Source organism: Vigna angularis, chromosome 2 (assembly GCF_016808095.1).
Source record: "Vigna angularis cultivar LongXiaoDou No.4 chromosome 2, ASM1680809v1, whole genome shotgun sequence".
Taxonomy (NCBI): domain Eukaryota; kingdom Viridiplantae; phylum Streptophyta; class Magnoliopsida; order Fabales; family Fabaceae; genus Vigna; species Vigna angularis.
The window spans coordinates 15,512,685-15,529,176 of NC_068971.1; the positions used below are offsets into that span (position 1 = coordinate 15,512,685).

The following is a 16,492-nucleotide window of genomic DNA, read 5'->3' on the forward strand; positions in this document are numbered from 1 at the left end:
CTAAATGTTGTTGAATAACTTTTCCTTGACAATGGATTTCATAGCTTCTTAAAACTCAATTTATGCCCACCGAACGAGCATAATTGAAATGATTGGTGGATCTATTTCCATTTCAATCCAACTATTTAATCTATCTTTTTTTTTATCCATAAATTTCAATAATAATAATTTCTCAGATTATTATTAAAAGTACAAGTACACTTTTGCTTTGTCCTAAGTCACATAGCAAATCTATCTGTTTACAAATTATATCTATATGACATTATTTCTCAATTTAGTTTAAAGGCAAAGAATCGTATGTGTCATGATATGCCATTTTTACGTGTCACCTTATAAGTACGTGCCATCTTTCACATAAAGCCACGTGTGCAAGCATGCCAACACCTGCATTTCCATTACAGTGGTAACAATAATCTAGGCTTATCTTTCACTGCTATACTGATCACTCTGCATTAGTTTACTCCTTTGCATGCATACTTTTACACACTATAAAAAGATGAACCTTTCTACCTCAGGTATGTGAACAATCTTGAAGTCTTTCTCTGTGGTGTGAAAAATCTGAGTTGAAGCAATCAACATGGCATCAAAACAAGCAAACCGTGAAGAACTTGATGAGAGGGCAAAGCAAGGAGAAACTGTGGTTCCTGGTGGAACTGGAGGGAAGAGTCTTGAGGCCCAAGAACATCTTGCTGAAGGCATGCATGCACTCTCTCTCTCTCTCTCTCTCTCTCTCTCTCTCTCTCTCTCTCTATATATATATATATATATATATATATATATATATATATATCAAGAACAAAGTGTTAATGTCAATTTTTTTCATTGAAGCAAAAACATATATCTTAAATTTTACTTTAAGATGATTTTGTATGATGTGAATGTGTGTGTAGGAAGGAGCCGTGGAGGGCAGACGAGGAAGCAACAGCTGGGGTCAGAGGGGTATCATGAGATGGGAACCAAAGGAGGGCAGACAAGAAAGGAGCAGATGGGGACGGAAGGGTACAAAGAAATGGGACGCAAAGGAGGGCTCAGCACCATGGAGAAGTCTGGTGCAGAACGTGCTGAAGAGGAAGGCATAGAAATTGATGAGTCCAAGTTTAAGAAAAACTAAGAATGTGTGAGGAAGTAGTGTTTTGTTCTAGTTGTTTAGTATATGGGTTATGATGTAGCAGTGAATATCTGTAGGACACTACAGACTAGTACTAAAAAGAATATGTTTTGATGCTTCTGTTTGGAAGCAATGCTAAGTTTTTCAGCCAGCTTTACGAAAGCTTAGGCAGTCTTAATAAAAAACGGGGTATGTTTAATATAGTGATGTTGAAGTAAGTGTTAAACTCTCAGTTGAGAGTCTCCTTTACTTAATGTTGAATTGTGTTCTGTTGTCTACTTTCATCAAGTTTTCAGAGTGGCCTTATGAAAGTTTATCCTTGTTTTGTGGTGTTTATAATTGTATTGTCCGAGGTGAAATGGATGAACAAGGAGGGAATAACGGAAATAGCTTTAAATTTTATCTCAAATCAAAGATAGGTAGAAAGGGTCCGTGGTTCAAGGGAATGTGTCTACACTTTGTACAATTCATAGTCCTTTTAAGCTTCCTAAAGAGAAAATAATCAAAAATTGAACAAGGGGATAAGAGGAGAGAGCAAGAAGGATGAGGGGAAAGCAAAAGCTATGGCCATATCTTGAATGCAGGTATCCCACTCTTATATCCCTTCTAATCGGTGAGTCCCTTCTTTATTATATGTGAATTAATGCCCCTTTGGTAGCTTTTTTTGCGCATGAAGATCAGTGGCTAGTTGCTAGAGCAGTAACCAACAGACCAAGCACCAAAAATGGCTGTGCACTAGCCTGAAAATAAAAGAAAAATAATGTTAGATGTAGTTGAAATAATTCCTGATATACCATTTCCAATAACTATGAATGTCGTCCATTTTGTAATGCTTGCAAACTATAGTTAAGCATTCATTATGTACCTGATATTTAACATCATATTTCACAGGGTCCTTGAGGAAGTACTTGAACTGCAAGGCACAAGATGATAAGAACAGTTTTAGCTAGCAGTGACATGATTGTCATTAATATTTTAGCTTGTAATATCGTGCTTTACCTGAAATATGACTTGTGGAATAATTAAACCAAGCAAAGCCAACGCATAAAGCGGTTTATCAGCCCCAAGTAAATATCCTGCAACCGTAAATGTAAATAAAATCCTTTGCATTATAATGTAATCCTTTTTGCATTTCTTGTTACAAAACTAAGTACTGATTACTAATGAAAAATACTGCTTTACCAGAATCCAAGAATCATCTGAAACATGATACTTTAACTTACATATTATTAGCACCGAAAAGAGTAAATGCATTGTCTATAGGAATAATAAAAAAGTGCATGATATTAAAGAACCATCTGTTTTACTTTTACAACTATATGAAGAAGATTTCACTTGTTGAATAACAATATATTTTTGAAAGCATTTTACTCAATAAGTACCTCGGCTTTCCCCACCCTTTTCTTCAGAAAATACATAAAAGAAAAGAAAAACCAAAATTCTCAACCCTCCTAAAAAGCTGGTCTGCATATCAAACAATGCAACTTTAATACACCAGAAGCCACTTTTTATTTCCATACTAGTGTTTTTTAAGACTTGGTTTGGAAAGAAATTCACCAAAAAAAAACTGTGACTATGACAACACAAAAATCTGGTTATACTTATACTTATAGCCAAGTACAACTCTGGTTTAGACAAAAAGAATAAAGCAATTGTCAAACAACAATCATCGATAAGGAAATAGCCAACTATGGGCCTTGCAACACAATAAAAATACATCATAAAATCTAGAGTTTGTCTATATTAAAGGGATCAAAATTTACCAGCTACGGATAATTGTGTAATGTCAATAGCGCCAACACATATCCATTTTGCAGTTTCAGCACCAAAAGCAACTGGAAGAGACTACTCAAACAAGGTAGCCGATAGAAAAGTCAGATGAAGCTACTCAATGACGGTGCATGAATAGAATTTCTTAAACATGAAGAAGTTCAGAGTACTGTTATTAAATGGCAGAGGATAATAGAGTAGACCTGAAGCCCTAGAGCTCTATCCCCTTCAATACTTTTGAAGTCATTAACAATAGCAATTCCCAGCTGCAATGTGATGCAGTGTTAATGAACAGTCTACGGTATCATTTCACAGATTATCATATCCAACAAAATGCCATGTAGCATATTCTACTTACTCCTGCTATGCTGTAAAGGAGTGTGAGAACAATTATATCTGGTGTAAGAGTCCCAAACAAAGCCTGACCAGCCCACCTGCCAGTAAGAAATCGATCTAGATTTTGAGATACCATGCAAGTCCAGAAAATGGAACTTTTAATAGTAAATCAGACAACCAAACAAGGTCAATTAGTCATGATAAGAGGATTTCACACCTGAGAAGAGGATTCCAAACGTGTGAGTTGTAGGAATGACCAAAATAAACAGTATAAGAAAAACCCAAAAATTTATTGTGCTGAACTTACTCTTTTATATAGTTTACTTACTATTCATTGGTGCTAGATCTTCCTGGCCTTTTCCTCACAAGATCCCACCAAATCATAATTATATGTTGATAATGTGGGCATTATGACTCATAATAGATTATTTTACATTTGATCTCAGTAAAATTTCTGTTTATATTTCAGTCTTTGCTATTTTATTTTAATCTCTGTAAAATATTTATTTCATTTTTTGAATCCTTATTATATATATTTTTTTCTTTTAAATTAGTCCCTTTGAAAAATATTAGATAGGAACTAAAAGAAAATATTCTAGATAAGATGAGGACAAAGACAAACATGAATACTTTATAGGGATTAAAATAAAATAACAAAGACAAAATAAAATAAAAAATTACAAGGACCAAGAATATATCAAAACTTGAATTTTATTCTATTATATAAAACATTATGTAAAAAAATTCATGCCTCTCACATAAAAAGCTAAGCACCATTCTTGTTCAGTAATTCATTTATCTCTGGGTAGATAAATAAAAAACAAACCAAAACCGACATGTACACAACCAGGGTAAGAGTTTAAATCTACAACAATGAGTCAGAGTTTATCAAAGTAGAAGGTACCCACCACGGCAAGCTAATGTAACTTGCTCCAAGAGCAAAGTTTCCAATCCATCCATTTTGTTTTAACTGTCAACAAATGTAGAACTTGGTCAAATATCATCATCGGCAAAAGGAATAGAAAATGGGAAGACAAAATCAGGAGATTCTTTGAAACATACCTTTAAAGGAGGGGCAGAATATATATAAGACAGTAAGGCTCCACCCACTGCAAGGTAAAATACTATAGGGAAATCATGCCCTGCCTGTAAAGGAGAATACTTTCATCAATCAAGCTTCTTCTGATAATTACATAAAAAAGTCAGAAGTGATGGATAATGAGATCATGGCTTATTGTACCCACCCATATGTCCAATATACCAGCCAGAGAAATACCTCCAAGCAGCAACACCCATATTTGAGTGATTACCTGCAGGATTTTGAGCAAAAGGTGAATACATGGGAACTGTAAAAGACATCTCAGTCTCAGATTCACAAATACCTCATTCTCAGATATCGCCCCAGAAGGAATTGGTCTGTAAGGTTCATTTATTGCATCAATTTCTCGGTCGTACCAATCATTCAGAGTCTAAAAATTAACAGCCCAACAATTCAGATTCAGTTATGTCAGTTTGATAGTGATATTTCTATCCAATAGCAGCTGGAAAAACTTTACATCAATAAAAATACATTACCTGTGTATATCCTGTCAAGAATGGGCCAGACATCATCATGCACACAATTGATTTAGCGACATCCTCAAAATTCCAATGGAAGTTTCCTGCCAGAGGTCACAGTAGATTGAGAACTTCAACAAGTTGTTTCAAATCAAATATGCAAATCTATACCATGAAAGATGAGCATTAAATATAGAACTTTGAACATGAGTGAACAATTATCAGACTAATATGCAGGACCAAACTATTTGGTGATCATGCATGTCACTTTTAATATAATGCCAATTACTAGCATTTAATACCAGAGGCAGCAGCACCACAAACTACACCCCAAACTAATGGGGGCCAAGTGACAGGCTTTGTAAGTTGAAGACGGATCTTCCATTTATTCTGCACAATATAATACACAACCCAATTATAAAAGGTTAATATTTTTCAAAAAGGGTTGTTAGAAAATTATTTTGCTATGCAATTAACTTTAAGATGCAATTGCTAGTAATTCAGAACCAAATTGAACCTTACCATGTGCCAGGATATTAAAAATTAAAATAATCTTTCAATAATGTGTGTGAAAACAAAAAATAGAGTAATGGACATTGGTGGATTCTAAAAGAAGCATTCAGATTAATGCACAGAGCACCAGTCCAATTTGCAGATTTGGAGGACTTTGCAAATTAAAATATAAAGACAATTTACTATATGATGGTTCAATCAGCAATTTAGTTCAGATTAATATCAGTTTAATTTTACCAAGGATGCTTTGTTTTCCATTTTAGTTGCACAAGATGACACCTCTTTTATAAGTCCTTGAGTAGGTTCAATCTTACATATTTTAAGGTACAATCATTTGTAGAAAGAAAACTACACTTGAGCTTTTTTGTGTAACTAAAGATTATCACTAATTTAATAATTTAATTCTGTGTATTTTTGAAATAAAATTTAAGTTTCTGATAATATTAATTAAAATTAATTAACTTATCTTCTTTAATTGTTTTCCACTGATTCACTGTGCGATTCATATATAAAAGACAGGAGAGAGTATTACGTAGTTAATTATTGTTAAATATGTCATTATCAAAATCTATTAACTTACCCAAGCAAATTATATTCCAAGGTAAGCTAATAAGAAAACCCAGCAGTGTATCAAATTTCAACCAAGAAAAATAGGTTAGTTCACCAGCACAGTATGTAGTGAGTGCAAACTGTAATTAGGTTTTGACAGATTCAGACAGATATATAATACTTCCATCAAAGGATTCAAACCAACTTGAAATCCAGTGGTTTAGTTGACTTGTGAAGAAAAATTCCAGCTCAAAGTGGAAAGGTTTTACATAATAGGGTTTTGGGGTCTCTACGACGGAAATTGCAGCTGCATTATCCACATTTTTTTGTAACTTTCCTTAGTATCAAATATGGCAATATAATCATAACTGCAACTGCAAGCTATCAATTGATAATAAAATTGTTGCAATTTTCTTTATACAGATTGATTCTATAATTGCAATCAACCAATCACTTATTTGTGTGTGTGTGTGTATATATATATATATAAGGCTTTTGAGCTGCCATGAACAGCCATAAACATACACAAGCGAAATTCCTGCTCAAGGAATGAAGTGGTTGGAATTCTATTAAGATATATTGATTCAATAAGAGCAGTTACTCAATTAAGAGATCTACATCAGATAGTAAAAAGTGAATTGCAATTGCAAAAACTGTTTCGGTAGACTCACTGTTTCTTGGGCAGCTCCTTTAATACCAAGAAGCTGATTGAGGCTTGAACCATCTTTAGATGGTGCTGTATTGGGCGCCTGAGATTCAACTGGTCAAATCAAACACCCCACAAATGGGGATAAAAAAACAAAACAAAACTTTCTGTGAGGAAAACAAGATTATTGGGAAATGAAATGAACAGCACCATGAAACTATAAAACCCAGAAACACCTTCATTAGTATCGGTTTCTGTTGCCCTAATAGATAATCTCCTCCCTGCAATGTCCACACAAACACCAAAATTTTCAAATCCATTGAAACAAGCCACAGTTAAATAACATAAAAACCGCAACTTTTGCCATGTTGGTTAGTGAGAAACTATTAGGAGCATGATTGGTTAGCACATTAGAGGTGGGGAAACAAAAGAAGGCCCAAAAGGGTATACAGAACACACAAGCACTGACTGAAAGAGCAACCAGAAAAAGGTATTGTGAGTCACCCACTGGAAAATGAGAGAGAAAAGGGTGGCAAAATGGGTCGAGCATGAAGTGAAGGGGTTCTGGAGAATGAGGGTGGCGATATTCTTGGTGGAACCGAAACCATGTTGAGTAGAGAAGCCATTGAAGATTCAGAACTTTAAGATGCTTCAGATATAGAAAAAGACATGTGCTATCGATCCTATTAGTAGTGGTGGTGATAAACTAGTTGTAATAAACAAACTCAATTTGTCACTCACTCACTCGCTACTGATTCAAACCGGGTTCTACTTGACCCGATTCTTGTTACAAATTAAGGTTATCTTTTACAATAAATTTCGAGACATCTATAAATTCTTCCAACTCTTTCTTAGTTAGAGAGATATATTAATATATTAATATTAATACATTTAAAAGTTAAGTTTAAATATCTAATAATACTTTTATTTAATATACTCAATTTTTAGATGAAATCCTACTTCCAATATTTTATTTTTGTTCATTTAATATAATTCAGTTCTTTCAATTTTAAAAAATGATTTAAAATAGTTCAGTTTTTATAATACTTAAATGGTGGCTAAAAAATTGGATTTTGTTTTCTTTAATCAAATGATAAAAATGTTCAAGTAGACCCCAACTTTATTAAACTGGATGAATTGACTGTTACATACATAAATAGAACCTTTAGAAACGCATTTTTGACCTTTTCTTTTCTTTTTCTCCTAGAAATGGCCTCCTCTAAGACAATTTCTGACCAATTTGTTTTATTTTTTTTATATTTAATAAATTTGTAATATAATAATAATTTTAGTACTATTAAATATTTTATTTATTATATTTTTTGCACTCTAAAAAATCATATATAAATTTTATATATATATATATATATATATATATATTAGAAGTTATTTTTAATAAGAATGAAGTGATTATTATTAATAATTGAAATTAGGATTAAAAAAAGATAAATGAGATCAAATACATAAACTATGAAATAATATAGGATTTACACATGAAATAATAAGAGTTTTGTAAGTCTATGCTTTCTTACTTTAAAATATATTAAAATTAATACATTATTAATATTTTAAAATATATTAAAAGAATTTTAATACATGTGTCATGTTACAATGTATGACATGATGCATGTCCATAATTGTAACAAGCACTCAAATCTCTTCCAAAATTAATTCGTCCAAATTATGGGTATATACTGTCATCTCATTGTTAACTATGATGGTGAGTTAACCAAATCTCCTAGTGAAGGTGTCATTCTCAAATGTCGATCATCACAGCTACTCACCATTAAGAAATGAATCATATTACAAAAACTGCAAAAATCCATACTAAAAGAATGCAATAAAAAATTACAAGAAAGAATATGTATCTGTAAATGACATTATTAAAGTAAATGAGATGAATACTACATATAAAAATAATTAAGGTTATTATGATAGCAATGCATTATCACTTTTTTTTTATTATGATAATTACAAATTTAATCTTTTAATATCATTAAAATTGTTAATAATAAATAGTTTAATACTACTTTTGGTTTCTATTTTCGTCGATTTTGTTAGAGACTTAATTGTTTTGAGTGTTCAATTTGATTATTTTTCGTAACACAGTCTAAATAGTTAATAACAAATTGTACACGTGGCCAATGTTTGAATAACCTCTTCCAATTTTTCTAACGTGGTTGCCATGTCATCTCATTTTCTTCCCAACACGTCCAAAAACCCTTGGCAGCCACCATGACCTCCTTTACATCGTCAACCACCATAACACCATTGTTGACCGCGTCACCACCGTCACTCGTTAACACCGACAATCACCCATTCACGACAACAACCACCACAGATCTCCATTTTCTTCATGTTGTCAACCACTATATTTGTTCACAACACCAACAAAATTCATCGAACCATCATTCCTCCATGAAAACCCTAAATACCCTAAATTGTAAGCCACCACCAACCACGACAATCATCAACCATAGATGTAGATTTGTGTTGTAGTGTTCCCTTCATGACAACAACAATGCCAACACATTTTGAAATAGCGAGAATTTGAATAGAAACACAAATTCAATGCACAATGCACACCACATATTTGTAATGAGGCTACGAACTTCTAAATCCACCACAAACAACAAAGATAAGTCATTGATAGAACGAGGAATGAACCAACAAATCCTAATGGTAGTATCGCACCATCAAAACCCTAAATTGCATAATCCAAATCGAAATGGAGAATTGAAAATCGTAAGCACAAATCGCAACACCACCATCATAAAAACGCTAATTCTAGATCTGTGGTTTGCAATTAGGGAAGATGGATTCATAAAGCTTTCATTCAGACTTAAAAAAGCATGACAGTGCAATGCCAAACGACTTGATTCCATGTTGCAATTTCAACTTCAAGCAAATTTCCATAATATTTTCCACAAATAGATAAGGAAGAAGAAGATGATGACAAGGAAACATAGACAACGAAGATACAATTGTGGAGGAACGAAGCTGCTCTAGTAGTCGCTCAAATGATGGTTGCATTGACGGTGTGGCGAAGGAACAAAGCAACGTCACATGACCACATAAGCAACTATTTAAGACAACAACATAAGCAACAATCAAATCGCTTATTCAAACATTGTCCACGCGTAAAGTCTACCCTTAACAATTTAAATGATGTCATGATAAAAAAAACTAAATTGAACATAAATAACAATTTAAATGATGTCATGATAAAAAAAACTAAATTAAACATAAATTATGAAAAATAGAATCACATTCAACACTTAAAAATTTTAAATTACACGTCACGAAAATAAGAACTAAAAGTGATATTCTGCCTAATAAATTTAATAGTAAATTTAATGATTTAATTCAGTTCAACTTTTTATTATGTATATTTAAATTACTAATACAAAATATGAATTTTAAAAAATCATTTAAATCAACATTTTCTACTTTATAATTCACTATATAATAGTTTTCAACAATATTCTAAATTTCATATTAAAACTATTATCAAATGTGATTTAAATTAAAAATCATTCTAAATTTTATAATTTTTTAATCTAAATCAACATTTTAAAGCTTGTATTTTAAAGTAATTTTCATATTTTAAAGATTTTTATTATTTTCATGTTAGCATAATATTAAAATGATTATTAATTATTATTATTACTCAACAATTATATTGTTTTCAGAATGCTCATAAATTCAAATTAAATGTTAGTAATGATTAATCGTTGCCATTTCATCCTCATTAAAAATAGTTAATTTATGTGTAACTTTTTGAATTACAAAATCTATATTAATGTAATCTTCAAAAGTGTTAAAAGTTGTTATTCCAAATTTATTTAATATAAAAAACAACCTACTAAAAAATCATCTCAAATTTCCAGGATGGAAACAGAAAAAAATAATATTCTGAAATCGATCTCAAAGTCTCAATTTCTACCAGTGAATAGAAAATAAATATAGTTTGATACAAAAAAATTAGAGAGGATTCACTAGAATATTGGTTTTATTATATTTTTGAATTTATTGAAGAAAACATTTAGAATAAAGTTTATCTTAAAAAAAATATATAATTGTTCTTAAAAGTTTTCTTACATGTCAACAATTAAGTTATTACAGAAAACTTTCTTTATCTTCTTCACTTGTCTAATTGATACATTATAATGTGACTACTTTCTTCTTTTCATTTCCCTCGTTGAAAATTTGATGAACCTTTTATAACCTTTTAGCAACTAAATATCCAATCTTAAAAGCTTTGAATTTCATGCTAGCTCCCAATCATGTGACCAATTACATCAGATGTGACCTCATAACAGTATCAGCCTGCAGATCTCACATGGGTGTAACAAATAGCCCCCTCAAACTCACCTTCCAAATAAATTAGACCAATATTTCCACTTTTTTACTATGGTTTTTAGTACACAACTCAATGTATGAATAGTTTGCAAAATAAAGACCAAGAGAAGTGAAAGTGTATGAGTTCTTTTAACAAATAATGTAAATATTTAATAGAAATATGTTGTTATTAATGACAAAATGGAAACCAATTAATTTCATTTTATAAGTGATATCTCACCAATAATGACTTGTAATTTAACATCTCATCATGAAATTGTCTATTAACCATGGTTTTTCTTATTATAAGATCCCGCATCAGATATAAGGAATATGTTGAACATGGCCCTTGCATCTCAAACTGCACATAAATAACAACATATCTCCAAAAAAATTTCAAGAACAATAATACAAAACATTGAATAAATGACACCAATTTAGTTGCTTTTTGGAACTGTAAAATCTCCAGAATCACTTCGAGAGAAGCTAGACTTGAGAAGTTCATTTAGACATGCTGGTGTAGTTAACAACTACCACTGAGGCCAAAATTCATTGGTAATTTTGTTTCCACATGTGAAAGAAATAAGGGAACCATAGCAAGGCTGTGCAGCTTACTTCTTATACTGCTTTACCTCTTTAATCACTCCATCAGTAAGTGAGTCAACATCATTGTTCTTGCCAAAAAACTTTATAAATTCCATGTCAGGACTCATAAGGTATCTGGAAAGAATTATCATATTATTAGATTAGTATTCATAATTCAACAAGAATCATACTTTACAAAAAGCAATACAATACTGCAGATGCAGCAACTAAATATACAATCACATACGCACAGATAAAAATAAAAATGCATAAGCATAATCAGAAAGGCAGTCACCAGATGAGAGTAAGCAGGAAACTAGGTTGATGAATTCAAAATCTGTTGACACACACATGAATCCTAATACTAAACTTCTACCAAATCAATAAGAGCCTATGTCTGTAGAAGACAAGTTGGGAAATTGAATTATCTTACCGTTACTTGTCCTAACATTTTCTTTGCAATCAGTGTGGTAAGCTAATTTCTTAATTTCCCAAGATCATTGGAATGCAGTCATTCATATATTAAAATACATTAAAGGATCTCCTGAAAAAGGATTATTATATGATTCCAATAACCATACAAGAGTTGTTTGTTATTTAGATGCTGATTGGGTAATTAGTGTTATTTACACATGTCTCCATTAGTGGTAACTTGATCTCTTGGAAAAGCAAGAAACAAAGTAATGTGACAAGATATTGTACATAAACAAAATATAAAGCTATGGCCTCAACCACTTGTGAGTTTGTTTGGCTAAAGCAATTGCTCTGAAAGTTACAATTTGTAGATGTCACTTAAATGATACTTTATATGTGACAATCAAACTGCTCTTTATATTAGTTCTAATCCTATCTTTCATGAGAAGACCAAACACATTGAGATTGACTGTCATTTCATTTGACAAAAAATTGTATCTGGAGACATCAAAACCGAGTTCGTTAATTCAGTTAGCAAATATTTTCACTAAGTCTTTACAAGGACCGATAATGGATTATATTTGTAACAAATTTGGTACATACGATTTGTATGCACCAACTTGTGAAGGTGTGTTAGATATATTAGAATATTAAATATCTTAAATAAATATCTTATTTACATCTTTTATCTTTAGTTACTTTGTTATTATTCTTTAGTCCATATTTTCTTTATTATAAATATAGTATCCTATGTGTATATTCTACACAAGAGAGATTAATCTCATAAAACTATATTCAATAACCTCCAAAACCATTACTCTCATTTCATCCTTGCCATAAAAATATTTCAAGGTTAGATCATCCACAAATTCAGTTTCAACTATCAAGATTCCAAATCTTAGGCAGACTGCTAGGATACGGCACCAAGATCAATTGGGGAAACATAATGTAGTATATATGAAGCATAGGTGATATTACATACATAACTATGGAGTGATCAACAAGATAATCTGAATCTTCCTCTGCTGTCTTCATGTAATAAACACGATATGCACGGGCAACATTCTTGATCTCATCCGGGCTACCAGTTAATCCAATTAACTTTGGATGAAACTCTGAAAAGTATAAATTCACACAATAACCTTAAAATAAGTAATTAACATCTATCTGCAGAACCCGCCTCTTTCCAGAGGAAAGAAAAACACAACAGACCACAAAAATAGACGCCAAGCACCTTTGACATATTCACCCACTTGTTCAACGGTATCCCTCTCAGGATCAACAGAGATAAAAACTGGAACAGTTTCAATTCCACCTTTCTCCTCTGCAGGGAATCAAAAGAAACATGACACCATTACCATTATGATCACAAGAACAAAAGATATAAGATTCAAGAACTGTAATGTGCTTTCTTAACAGCCATAGGTTAAATCAATGTGCCAACAGCAAAAAGCACTTCAAATTTCATTTTCATCACTATCCCATTGAACATCAACAACTCAACCACATTCTAGACATGTACCTCTCATGAATTTCATTATTTCAGATATCAATTGGTATTTTAATTATTTATTGACCGTGATAATAAAAATTAGAGCATATTTTGATCTGTAAAGTATGAAAATCAGCTTGACATACACTGATAAATCACCTACAAAAACTTACTTATTTTATCAACAGCAGCAGCTAACTTCTGTAGTTCATCCGGACAGATATCTGGGCAGTGAGTAAAGCCAAAATATATCAAAGTCCACTTTCCCAAGAAATCCTTTTCAGTTACATGTTTTCCTTGATGGTTGATAAGGCGAAATGGCCCCCCAATTGCAGCTTTTCCTACAGAAGGCCCCTGCTTAACTACCTCCGTGTTACTACGTATTTCTACAGCAACAAAAGTTGAATCAACAAACAGAAGAGCAAAACATCCGCAGTACCTTAAAAATCAAATTGAAATGCAACAGGAAATGGAGCTATTTGATCTTCTTTGTTTTCATGCTACCCCGGAGACACAAATATGTGGTACTATAAACCCTATAACAAGCTTCATCCACAAACTAGATTCAACCCCTCTAAGGTCCTATAAAAAAATACAGAATGAAAAAAGCCACAGTTTTTTTAACAACTCAAAAAATACATATATACTCTTATATACTAAATTAAAATTTACAAATTGGAGAGTGCGAATCTCTCTCCCCAATCTCTTAGTTAGACATTCAGTACATTCTTTTCTCCCCTCATTGGATATACATGTCACACACTATACCAGCCATCAACCAATAAATTTATTTCTCAACCATCAAACTGTATACTTAGGTTTATTTACCCTCTATTGCTTTTGATTTACTCTTTTTTATCTATATCTCTATTTCTAAATTATATTTCAATAACTTTTGTTAAAAGAATTCATGAACATAAAAGATAATCTTATAGCATAATTTAAATCGTTTAATGCAAATCTAAAATATGATTTATATATTCAAATATGTTTATTTATTATGAATTTTAATTTTAGTACAATTTACATATTACAAATATTTATTTATTATGAGTTTTAATTACATAAAATCAAACATTTATCTTGCACAGTAAATAGACTGAAACACTGGTAAAAGAAAATGTAATGTAAACAAACAATAAATATGCAATTAACAAAGACACCACCACATGCATACCATAAAAAATACAACTCACCATAGTAATCTACCTTCAATATGTCGTTTCTTTTCCCTATCATAGTAGAACACCAATCCAGCTCCAGTGAGAACCAGTAAGACAAAACTCAACCAAGAGATAGGCTGCAAGGAAGAACACAAAATCAGTTCACAACTCTAGCCCCCATCACATAACATTCAAATTAACTAAAAAATGTTCAAGGAACAAAAACCACATTGCTAGTAACAACAATTGTGTATGTATGTATATGTATATATGTATGTAGGTATACACACCCCTCCACGAACAGGTTTCCTAGCATAACTTTTCTGATCCTGTTCTCCTCCACCTCCAGCCTCACTCCCTTGGCCAGAACCATCTTTTGCAGAGTGATCTGAATCTGTGGCTGATTTTTCTCCACTGACATTAACAGCGGAAGAAGACAGAAACCTTTGACACAACCCCAACGACCCATTACCAAAACCTTGGTTCCGAGCCTAAAATTTCAAAGTAAAAAGACACCCAATCAAAATTTGAACTGACCCAATTGAGATGGAAAAAGAAGGACGAGACATAAAATCAAAGCAATGAACTTTATGCGCAAAAAAATATTATTTTCTTCTTATGGATGACTAGCGAATGAAAGGAAACCGAACCTGGTAAGGGTGATGCAGTAGTTGAAGATGAGGAGAGAAAGGAGTTGAAAGCGTGGAGGGCCTGCCACGGTGAAGAAATCGTGAGAAGAGAAGACGCGTAGAATAGCGAAACTGGTTGGCCTTGGTAGATACCATGGACGCCATTAGACGAATCACGTGCTTCGCAAAACCTTAACCTTAAACCTTTGCAGAAAACAGGACAAGGGTTTTTATACTTTCATTTCTAGTTCGAAATTGATGTTCGGCTATGTTGAAATTTACAATAACAACAAGCACAATTTATCTTTTTCTAAAAAATATTTTTTTTATTAATTAAAAATAATAAAAGGCTTAATACTCTATTTTGTCCCCAGTTTCGTCTGAAAATGTCAAATTAGTCCATCCTTTAAAAAATGCGTCAATTACGTCCTCACTTAATAAAATTTGCATCAATTGAATCCCTTCTGTTAAATCCGTACAAAAAGGGATTTCATTGATGCAAATTTTATTAAGTGAGGACGTAATTGACTCATATTTTAAAGGATGGACTAATTTGACATTTGCGAGCGAAACTGGTAACAAAATAGGGTATTAAGCCATAATAAAATTTTGTTGGTAGCTTTCCTATTTAATAAGCTTTCATTCATGACCTTTTACTTTTATAATAAAGCATAAAGAACATATTGAAAAATATGTGACTTTTGTATCTCATAACATATAAACTCTGCCGAAACCTAAATGAAAAATCACCCTCCTAATTTGATTTTTTTTTCTTAAATCAAGTTCAATTTTAATAAATTTTAAGAAATATTTGTTATCAACTAATGATAAATTATTTATGTACCTTTTTAAACTTAATATTTCATTTTTTCTGGAGAATAAATCAAAGTTTATCCAAGGGTATAAATAGCTAATTTTTCACGTTCACAATTCACTAAATATATAAAAAATATTATATTTTGCAATTGAATCTTGTTGTTTAACGACAATTTCTTAATCATTATAAATTATATCATAGAAATTATTAGAAAATTTGAGGATCTCAACAAAAGTAATAATAAGCATTTCTCATCTACAATTTACTATAATATAATTATATATTAGTAACAAAAACTGAATATCTTTTACCATATGAAAACAAATAATTAAAATATAACTACAGTCACTTAAGTTAATAAAAAAAATTAAAAATAGATATTCAATTAAAAGTTATACAAATTTTAATAGTCAATTAATCAATCAAATTTAGTAGAATAGAAAATGGATTGAAATATGATCAAAATTTATAAATAACATTAATATATATATATATATATATATATGATTAAAATGTTCAAATTAACTAGTCATTCCTTAATATGTAAATATAATAAAAAAAATAAAAATACA

At 31.5% G+C, this 16,492-nt stretch overlaps 3 protein-coding genes across 3 annotated transcripts; 1 reads left to right on the plus strand and 2 right to left on the minus strand.

Moving 5' to 3' along the window:
• Window positions 1-508: 508 nt before the first annotated feature.
• Window positions 509-1,392, plus strand: LOC108320404 (protein SLE1). The gene is made up of 2 exons (XM_017551815.2): window positions 509-695; window positions 891-1,392. The coding sequence occupies exons 1-2, from the start codon at window positions 578-580 to the stop codon at window positions 1,109-1,111; spliced, it is 339 nt and encodes a 112-aa protein (XP_017407304.1). The 5' UTR covers window positions 509-577; the 3' UTR covers window positions 1,112-1,392.
• Window positions 1,393-1,486: 94 nt separating this feature from the next.
• LOC108320403 (chlorophyll synthase, chloroplastic) lies at window positions 1,487-7,178 on the minus strand. The gene is made up of 15 exons (XM_017551814.2): window positions 6,988-7,178; window positions 6,716-6,760; window positions 6,505-6,593; window positions 5,074-5,161; window positions 4,790-4,875; window positions 4,597-4,683; window positions 4,459-4,524; window positions 4,277-4,360; window positions 4,123-4,184; window positions 3,237-3,312; window positions 3,082-3,144; window positions 2,872-2,953; window positions 2,108-2,184; window positions 1,974-2,021; window positions 1,487-1,848 (listed from the first exon to the last, which is right to left on the minus strand). The coding sequence occupies exons 1-15, from the start codon at window positions 7,103-7,105 to the stop codon at window positions 1,786-1,788; spliced, it is 1,134 nt and encodes a 377-aa protein (XP_017407303.1). The 5' UTR covers window positions 7,106-7,178; the 3' UTR covers window positions 1,487-1,785.
• Window positions 7,179-11,055: 3,877 nt separating this feature from the next.
• Window positions 11,056-15,355, minus strand: LOC108320395 (protein SCO1 homolog 1, mitochondrial). Its single transcript, XM_017551798.2, has 7 exons — window positions 15,125-15,355; window positions 14,765-14,965; window positions 14,521-14,611; window positions 13,485-13,697; window positions 13,054-13,143; window positions 12,802-12,934; window positions 11,056-11,540 (listed from the first exon to the last, which is right to left on the minus strand). Exons 1-7 carry the CDS (start codon window positions 15,266-15,268, stop codon window positions 11,432-11,434), a joined length of 981 nt encoding a protein of 326 aa, XP_017407287.1. The 5' UTR covers window positions 15,269-15,355; the 3' UTR covers window positions 11,056-11,431.
• Between the last annotated feature and the right edge of the window lie 1,137 nt (window positions 15,356-16,492).